The 9,693-nt window shown below is 42.0% G+C and overlaps 1 protein-coding gene across 1 annotated transcript; it reads left to right on the plus strand.

Moving 5' to 3' along the window:
- The first annotated feature begins 1,509 nt into the window (after positions 1–1,509).
- On the plus strand, positions 1,510–8,721 carry LOC133135207 (proton channel OTOP1-like). The gene is made up of 8 exons (XM_061252046.1): positions 1,510–1,936; positions 2,075–2,492; positions 3,032–3,168; positions 4,263–4,321; positions 6,376–6,506; positions 7,105–7,730; positions 7,782–8,078; positions 8,246–8,721. Exons 1-8 carry the CDS (start codon positions 1,931–1,933, stop codon positions 8,414–8,416), a joined length of 1,845 nt encoding a protein of 614 aa, XP_061108030.1. The 5' UTR covers positions 1,510–1,930; the 3' UTR covers positions 8,417–8,721.
- Positions 8,722–9,693: the final 972 nt, after the last annotated feature.

Genomic DNA, 9,693 nt, shown 5'->3' on the forward strand with positions numbered 1-9,693 from the left:
CACATCAACCATCACAATGGGGAAAAAATGTGATCTAAGTGACTTTGACCATGCAATGGTAGTTGGTGGCAGACAGGGTGGTTTGAGTATCTCAGAAATGGCTGATCTCCTGGGATTTTCACGGACAACAGTCCCTAGTATTTGCAGAGAATTGTGAAACACCTTGTTAACTAGAGATGTCAGAGGAGAATGTTCAGACAGGTCAAAGCTGACAGGAGGGTGACAGTAACACAAATAACCACACATTACAACAGTTGCGTGCAGAAGACACGTACATGCTTGGGTGGGCCTACACCAACATCGTCTCCCTAACATATGGAGCAAGCGAGAAGTGTCAAATCGGCCATCATTTAAATAGTTAACTTATTAAAGTTCGTTATAAGCAGTTTATCTGTCAGGTTTAATGAGGAGCATAAACTACTATTTGAAGAAAATATAGCTATTTAAACAAATGTGAGTTATTGAATCTGCGGCTCATTAATCATTTTAAAAAAAACATCCCCACAATCAAGCTGACACTAAAACACTGAACCCATTAGCCTAATTCACGAGTGTACGATTTACATAATTCTTCTCATTGTGATTTACACGTTTTTCACAGACAAATTTACCGATACAGGGTGCAAACTGACATTGTTAAATTACTAACATTGTTACATATAGCTTTTGGTAGTTTTTAAATTATCGGTTTTAAATTCCAAATAAATATTAAAGTTTAGGTAGCTTCTTTAGTTCTTTAGTTCAGAACTGAATTTTTTTATGCATTGTAATGGAGGTCATATTGACATGTATGCAATAATTCAGCGAACTACATTTAAAAAAATACAGTTCAGAGGAAACGATGGTGAAATATTCGAAACATTCAACCAGCTCATTAGCGTATCTAACTTGTGTTGCGCATCCATTATCGCTGCTGAAATTGGGGACAACTCTGATGAGATTTAAATTTAATTAAGAGACAACTGTGTGGTCAAAATATTAACCGATCAGTCTCTTGATGTTGTATAGATCTGTATCCATGCACAATAATAAATAAATAAAAACCCACTGTAAGCATACAAATTTACCGATATAAATGGATAGACCTTCGTGTCAAACGTCTAAAATCCATTTGGCCTGCAATTAAGCGTTCAAATGATCAATTTATTACCATCATGGTATACTTCAATAGCTATCAAAAGGCTGGATAGCGTTTTCTGAAGCCTAATCCTTGTGTAAGGTTGCTTGTAATTTACAAATAAAGAATGCTTAAAGAACGTACAGTTTGTGAAGTTTTACTGCAAAAGTAATAGCTACACTCATGTCTGCTGAATTGTTTTCTTAAAGTAAAGTAGACGAGATAAGACATCACGTCGAACACGTCAGTCCCATAGAGCGTATAGTGTTCAGTTGGATAAAATATGCATAGAGGCGTGGCTAATTTAACACATGACTTGAATTAATCTGGCCTGTGGGCGACATAAAGGTCAAAGTGTTTTTTTGGCCGGGTGATAGGCGCATGTGGTTTAAACGCTGCACACTGCTGGAATTTGATCATTGAACAAGTTTATTTATTGGAGCCTACTATTTTAAACTTTTACGCGCATGCATGCTTGTGGAACCGAAACTCCTTAAGAAGTTATTCTATTTCCAAAAAATTAGATTAAAGGATGGCTAGCACTGTTAATCCGTAGTCTTCACAGAAACCTAATGCGGTTCTGTGGCCGTGCACGGTCAATTGAAATTCTATATAGTTTAATTTAGACGATTCAGTGTGGAGATAAATACGAACCGGCACTGAAGTCATTTCAGTTCAGTTAAAGTCAGTTCAGTACGAGTCAGTTCTGTAGTTCTTTTTATACAGTCAGGTTTTTAATTTCCATATTTTAATTTTGAACTGAAGAGAGTTCATTTCATTTTTCCTGGCGACAGTGACTGGATTTAACCAAACATGAAGGTTGGTTTATTCTACCTCGGTTTTTTTTATTTTTAGTGCTGAAATGTTATTTTAGATGAACAGATATGTTAATCTAGATTCATTTCACAGATTCATTTAATTTAAATTGTACTGACCATTGTTTATTTTAATATTTAGGACCCTTTGAAGGATTTAAATATTACGGATCTGGCGACCATGGAAGAGAACGGTGACTTTGCTATCGTGTGCCTAAATAAGCAACGCCACAGTTCATCCTCGTCCTCCTCTATCGAGGAGAAAGAAAGCAACAGATCTGAGAAGCGGAGGGTTAAACCGATCGCACTTGATTACCCGAAAAAAAACGGGGAAATTCTTAGTGGTCAGTACGGGATTAATTTACTCCTTTTCGGAATTGCGTTGATGCTGGGTGTCTCGTACCACGGCTACTCCATCAAGGAAAAGCACTTGTTGTCATTTATCACGACAGTCATGCTTATTCAACTGCTCTGGATGCTGTGGTATGTCGTCCGAAGGGACCGACAGAAAAATTCCGTTCCAGAAAAGGATTCGCACGCCGGGACGCGATGGCTAAGAGGTAGGCCTACATTCAATTACATTTCTTTATCAGGGTTTCGTTTTAGAGGGGGGGAAATGTTACAGGAAATTCGCTACCATGTCTTTCTGAAGTAGGGGAAAATATCGCCAGTTTCTTCTTGCGATGATATTTAAATTGATTAACTTTGCTGAGTTTGCTGAAATTAAATTGAAATGACTTCAACCACGAGAATGTCGCCCAGCAAATTTCGAAACCTGCGCAAACAAGTTCATCAGTTCATTCCCTATATGCTAATTGCCGAGTAAGCTTTTAGAAACTAACGCAAACGTGTGGGCAATTTACGTACGTTTAATTGGTCCAGTCTACTTTCTTATGTTACTGAACCTTAACGCCAACACAATTAAACTGAAGGAAATACGCATGTTGTACGCATTGTTTTGTTGGCTTTGTAAGCTCCAAAGGACTAACTAAAAGTGAGATGGAGAACAGGAGGTTTTCATTTGACTAAGTTAAATGGAAGAAGAAAGATTTACAGGCTTGTACATTTTTTAACGTTGAAACGATCATTTCTCTCGCAGGTGGGCTGACGATTCTTGCTCTGCTTTCCCTGATAATGGATGCTTTTCGTATTGCCGTTTACGTGGGTTATAAAGAATGCCTATCGCCCACATTGGGAGTTTATCCTGTCGTCCACGTGCTTCACACAGTATCACAGGTAATAACTTTGTTTTGTTTTCCACAACATTCACAGTAAACGTATGACAGTCTTGCTGTTAAACCCCATTTGGTAATTTTGGTAATTTGGATCAAAGTCCGCTGTCAGTTCTTCAGTTGAACCTTTATATTGCTGAAATGTATCGGTTGTTCAATTTAAACTAGTAGACTACAAATGCATTGATTCGTGTCAGGTCATAAAGCCCAGTCAGTAGGCTGTTTGGGAAATGACTGAATTTTAAATGGTTGGCATTTGGATAGCGCCTTTATCCAAAGCGCTGTACAATTGATACTTCTCATTCACTCACCAACAGTGATGTGTGAATGCTGCCATGCAATGCACCAACCAGCTTGTCAGGAGCAATTGGGGGTTTGGGGTCTTGCTCAGGGACACTGCCAGATGACTGTTCTTACCTCATGAACTAATGTTGCCCCCAATTTTTGTTGTTTTGAAATTTAATGATGTTAAAATCACTCCTTTTAATTGGAGTGTATTTACACCAATATTTGGTGATCTGTGAAACTGGCAGGTGGTTTTTCCAGCCAATGTTCCATTCGGATGTATCGAGCCGTCTTCAGAGAGGGCTCAAGATTTTGAGTTGCTAATGGATAAGATTAGGTGTGCCAAATGATAGGTTAAATGAGAACTTGCAGGACTGTAGATCTCCAGGAACAGGTTTGAGCAGCTTTGGCATAGAGTATTTTTGCCAGTGGCTGGCTCTGGAATCATCTGTGGTTGATAAGGCTTCTGCCGTCTACACAAGCTAACTTAGTGCGAAGCATGCTCATCCAAGGCGGCGATTAACAGGTCCGGGAGCCTGGGTGTGTAAAGGCCTCAGGCAACTTGCTGTAGAGGACCGGCTCCTCTGCCCTCTCTGGAATTTACTGCTGATTTTGCCGAGGTGACAAAGGAGCTCGCAAACATTGCTTGGGTATTCAAAATGACCAGAAAAAATGACACATCCATGATTAATGTTATGCTCTCAGTTGTAGGTGAATTAAATTTTTCGCTGATTGCTGGACAAGGCATGATTAGCTGCATGCTATAGATGTTTTGCGCATGTATGTTTCAAATAATGAATCTGAATGTTTCAGGTATATTTCCTTTGGTTTCACATCAAGGACGTGATCAAGACTTGTCAGACCTTTGAAAGGTATAACTATTTTCATTGTACATTTTGGTAACATCTGCAGTATTTAATATTGCCCACCCTAAGCAACTAAATGGCTGACTGCTGTTTATCTAGATTCCAATGTCAGAATGCAAATTAGTCTTGTTTATTCGAAAACGCTTAACAAAAAAGGGTTTAGGGGGTGGTGTGTTATTGCACAAAGCAGGGGGATTTGAGTTTGCTGGAGAACTGGGGTTCAGATTCCAGATTTACCTGATTCTACTTATCACCGTCTTGATGGAAGGCCATTATTTGTTAATTGGCTCAATCAGGTATTGTAGTGCTGGGCTAAAACAATGACATGTACCTACACCACCCCTTTTTGGATAAGATTGGACACCTCTTGTCTATATAGGCTACTGATAGTCGATTGATTAATTGCCAGAGCTTATACAGTTACTGTAAATGTAAACTTACTGGGACATGACACCGTTTCTATTTTGGCCCTGTACTCCAGCATGAGGGTAAAGTGCGGCCTGTCTATTTGCACCCATACAATACCCCTTTTAGGGGAGCAAAAGTAATCTGACAAATTAACATAATATTAAACAAAGTGGTCGTATTTAGGTCTTGGTTGCAAATCTTTTGCATTTGAGTGCTTCTAGTCTATGACCCATGCAGGGTATGTCTTCTGAAAGTTTAAATGTATGTTCAAGTTGGGGGATTGCTTTGGTCTGAGAAATCTGGTTTCCTTAAGCAGTATTTTTTGGGGTCCTTGAACTGCTGCAAGGCGAAATGCTGTCCAATGAGTTTTGAGGCGTTTGGTTGGATCTGAGTAGATGAGATGTTTCTGTACATTTCAGAATTCATCCAGCTGCAACCAGCAGCAGTCACATCAACAGGGAAGACGTGTGAGCCAGTTCCAGTGGTAGCTGTACTATACACTCAATGAGCACTTTATTAGGTATTTATTAGACTTAATTTTTTAGACTTATTCAGTCTTATGCTGCTGTAGCCTATCCACTTAGAGGTTTGACGCATTGTGTGTCTAGAGATGCTCTTATGCATGCCACTGTTGTAATGTGTGGTAATTTGCGTTACTGTCACCTTCCTGTCAGCTTTGACCAGTCTGGCCATTCTCCTCTAACCTCTTGTTTACAAGGCAGTTTCTGCCCGTAGAACTGCTGCTCACTGGATGCTTCGTTTTTTGCACCATTATCTGCAAACTCCGGAGACTCAGGAGATCAGCAGTTTCTGAGATACTCAAACCACCCTGTCTGGTACCAACAATCATTCCATGGTCAAAGTCAATTGGATCACAATTTCCCCAATTCTGATGATTGATGTGAACATTAACTAAAGTTCCTGACCCGTATCTACATGATTTTGTGCATTGCACTGCTGCCACATGATTGGCTGATTAGATAATCACATGAATAAGTAGGTATACAGGTGTTCCTAATGAAGTGCTCAGTAAGTGTACATTCCCAAGCCATTAACATTTCCTCCACCCTGTTTCACAGATGAAACTGGGTATGTTGGATAATGAGCAGGTTCTTTCTCTACCCTTTCCTCTTTCTATTACTTTGTTACAGGTTGCTTTGTTTCTTGTCTCATCTGTCCAGTGTTCCAGAGCTCTGGTTAAGTGTACTTCCTAGCAAACGTGGCCATTCTGTGCTTGAGGCTTGCATCTCGCAGTGAACCCTGGGAGATGCAGGTGTAGTCTTTGATACATCTCTGTCCTTGTCCTGGAGAACGTCCTTGATCTCTTTGGCGATTGAAAAGGGTTTGTTCTTCACAAAGCATTCTCCGGTCGACCACTACAGCGGTCTTCTGATGTCATTTGTCATTTCTGAGCTCACCGGTGCAGTCTTGCATCCTAACAATGTATCAGACTGATTTTGATACTCCCAATGTGAGCAGCCATTTATCCCATTTACTTTCGCTCACCTAAAATCAGTGACAATGTATAAAAGGGCTGTTATTCCTATAGCCACGACAAAAAAAAAAAAAGTGCCACTGTCCCAATACTTTTGCGTTTAATTGTGTATGTTCTAAACTGTAATTTACTGGCCACATTTTCTTTTCTTTCTCAGGTTTGGAGTGATACATGCCGTCTTTACAAACTTGCTTCTATGGTGCAATGGGGCGATGTCTGAGTCCCAGCACTTTCTCGAAGCCCATAAAAAACGCCTGGCTTCCCTGGGTTTTATCAACTATACAGGAGGTGAGGCGTTTTGCACTTGTAATGATGGCTGTAGGGTAGTGGCTCACCAGGAGATTATTGTAGCTGCATTAGGGAGGGTGGAAAGTGGTGTCTTCAGAGTTCTTGCCCATGCCTAACAGTTCTTGGGTTTTATATTGGTACACATTTCTTTCAGCCTCAGATGGATTTATGATTTTGTGGCCAGGGATTCCTGTGATTTTCCAATTATAGTAACTGATATCAACCGGCATGCAAGATTCTATCTTCATAATGCTCCGTTGAAAATCACAACCGTGCCTTTCCAGAAGTTTGATGTAGCCCCATGGGATCAGAGCTGGCTGCCACAGTTCAGGTTTTAAATAATAATTAATTATAAAGAAGATTTTTCCTCTGTTAAAGGACATTTTTTGAAGGACATTTAAAGTATGCAGTATTCACAGGGTGCAAATAGCCGTTTCCAACACTTATGTCACTTTCAAGGTCTGCAATCGCTGTCGGCATGTGTCCATGCTGTTTATGAAGTTTATATTACTTGTGAATGTCATGATTTCAAAGAATGGACCTTATCTTAAAGGGATACCGCAGCAAATCCACTGACATACCACCATCTGTTTCCTAGGACACGACGAGCCCCATTGCGAGTGCGCTATCAGCAGTTGCTCAATGTTCTCGAAAAGCCTGTACTATCTGTACCCCTTCAACATCGAGTACCACATCTTCGTCTCCGCCATGCTCTTTGTCATGTGGAAGAACATCGGCCGCATCATCGAGCATCAGCACAAGAGGGAGAAGGATGGGCTCCGGGTGACACGGCTAGTTTTGGGCCCCATTCTGGGCCTGGTGGCTCTTGCTGGAACCATCACCATCCTGGTGATCTACATCATGCAGGTGGAGGAATCTCTGGAGACCCACAGGATGGCGATATCCATGTTCTACTGCCACGGGATTGTCATGCTGGCCTGCATGTGCATCGCAGGAACTCTGGGGCTGATCCTTTACAGGTTGGACAACCGGCCCCTGGACGCCTCCAAGAACCCTTCGCGGCAGCTGGACACGGAGCTGCTGTGTGGCTCCTCAGTGGGCACCTGGCTCATGTCCTGGTGCAGTGTGATTGCCGCGGTCGCCACCCATAGCAACCCCAGGTACCGCTGGACCATCTTGGCCTACTCTCTCCTGCTGGTCTTGGAGAAGTACATCCAGAACCTCTTCATCATCGAGTCGCTGTACCGTCAACAGGAGGCCGTTGTGGAGGCAGAGGATCAGGACAAGGAGGAGGAGGAGGAGGAGGAGGAGGAGGAGGAGGGGGAGGGGGAGGGGGAGGGGGAGAGGGGAGGACCTTCCGGAATATTCTCGGTGTCCTCCCAGGTTCCGTCCTGCAGGGGCATCGTCAACCAGGCCTTTACGAACCAGGAAAATGTGTACGTCTCCTTGAACAGCAGTCGGCTGAGGAACGGGAATGTCCCCCTCTGCTCCCTAAATCAGGAACTGCAGGAACCACCTGTGGTACCGGTGTCTCAAGACAGGGCGGGAAAACCAGACAGGAGGCAAATTCTCCGCAATATCGCCATCTTCTTGTTCCTGTGCAACTGTTCGGTAAGACTTGTTTTGAATTATTTCTTTTTTTTTTTTGTAAATGGACTTTGGCTTAGGCTTGGACATGAACACCATAAACACTTAGGGCAAAGTTTTATTTATTTTTTCCTTCAGCCACTTGCATTGTATGAATTTGACATTGTTTTCTTTGTCTTTGTTTGCTGAAGCTATGGTTGCTGCCGGCGTTTGGCTGTCGGCCCCAATACGACAACGGGTTGGAGCAGGAGACCTTTGGGTTCACCATTTGGACCATGGTGCTGAACTTTGCCATGCCCCTCAACCTCTTTTACCGCATGCACTGCGTGGCTTCTCTCTTTGAAGTATTCCAGCATGTGTGAGCTAAAATCGCCATGCCATGCACCACTCTACCACTGCACGGTTATAAATGGGAATATCTCTTCACTGTGACAGATGGTTCTGAATACGGTGGCTTTACAGGTGATAAGTTTTGTTTTCAAAAAATGGAATGTAAAATATTACTTTCACATCATGGTCAGAAATGCATTACCAGCTAATTTCTCACCAGTCAGGCAGCTGCAGTCTGCCTGCACAGGATTCACATTGGTGGTCTCCTCTGACTCTGCCAGGGTGCGTCACAATACTTCAATAAATGCTCTTTTCCTCCACTAGTCTCCTATGTGGAAGAGTGTTGGGCGGGTGGGTCGGGGGGGGTTGGAGGTGGTTGAGTGGAGGTGTGGAGGAAAGCGGAAGCAATTTTCTAATTTTGCGACGCACCCTCAGTGTCTGTGCAGTTTACCCACAAAGTATTTTTCCCCATACTAGAGTATTCTCTATCCATCCAGATAGTTTTGCCGGGATGTGACCAATATCTTAGATTTGACAACTTTTTTTTTTTGGATGTGGTTCTCTGTGATACAATGGACCCTTATTCTTTTTGGTCATGTGCCAAAAGATTATATTCTAAAAACCGATCGGCGAAGTCTCTGCCTCAGCTACTAGCGACCATCAACCGAGATCCAAAATGCATATTTTAACTAAGACCATGTCTTCTATTGCTGGAACTTGCCAACTGTGTTGGTGCAAAGTTTCCAAAGAAGCACACGAATATTCTGGGGAAAAGTGTCCATGTATTCTTCGTAGTCTGACATTGCAGGCTAAAGGAGTTCTTGTATTGTCTTGGCACAATTTTGCTAACTTAAGTTCACAGTTGAGTAACACGTTCACTTTGTTTTGATATGCAAGCCGAATGCAGCATGGAGCTGGCTAAAACACTGATCAAAACAATTGACACATTGCCCCAGAATGCCGGCCTGCTTCGGTGGAAACTTTGGTATGCTGTTGGCGTTCCTGCGGTAGAAGAAACTATTCTTGATTTTAAAATGTACCATTTTGAGCTTTGTTGATGTTTGAAAGTGACGTTATATTTGGACAGAGATTGCTGTTCTGTTTTTTTTTTTTTAATGTAAATTGTCGGTGGATTGATCACCAGAAAACCATCTGTTATATTACTGTGAACTGCATCTGAAAAAGTTGTCAAATCTAGAAAATTTGTTACATCTCAGGGAAATGACCAAGGTTGTTAGATGGTATTCTGGGTATGTCCATTATCCCTTGTCCACCAGTATGTCATGTGTTTCAGAGGAGAGCACACATG

This window comes from Conger conger, chromosome 8, assembly GCF_963514075.1.
Source record: "Conger conger chromosome 8, fConCon1.1, whole genome shotgun sequence".
In the NCBI taxonomy this organism is placed as follows: domain Eukaryota; kingdom Metazoa; phylum Chordata; class Actinopteri; order Anguilliformes; family Congridae; genus Conger; species Conger conger.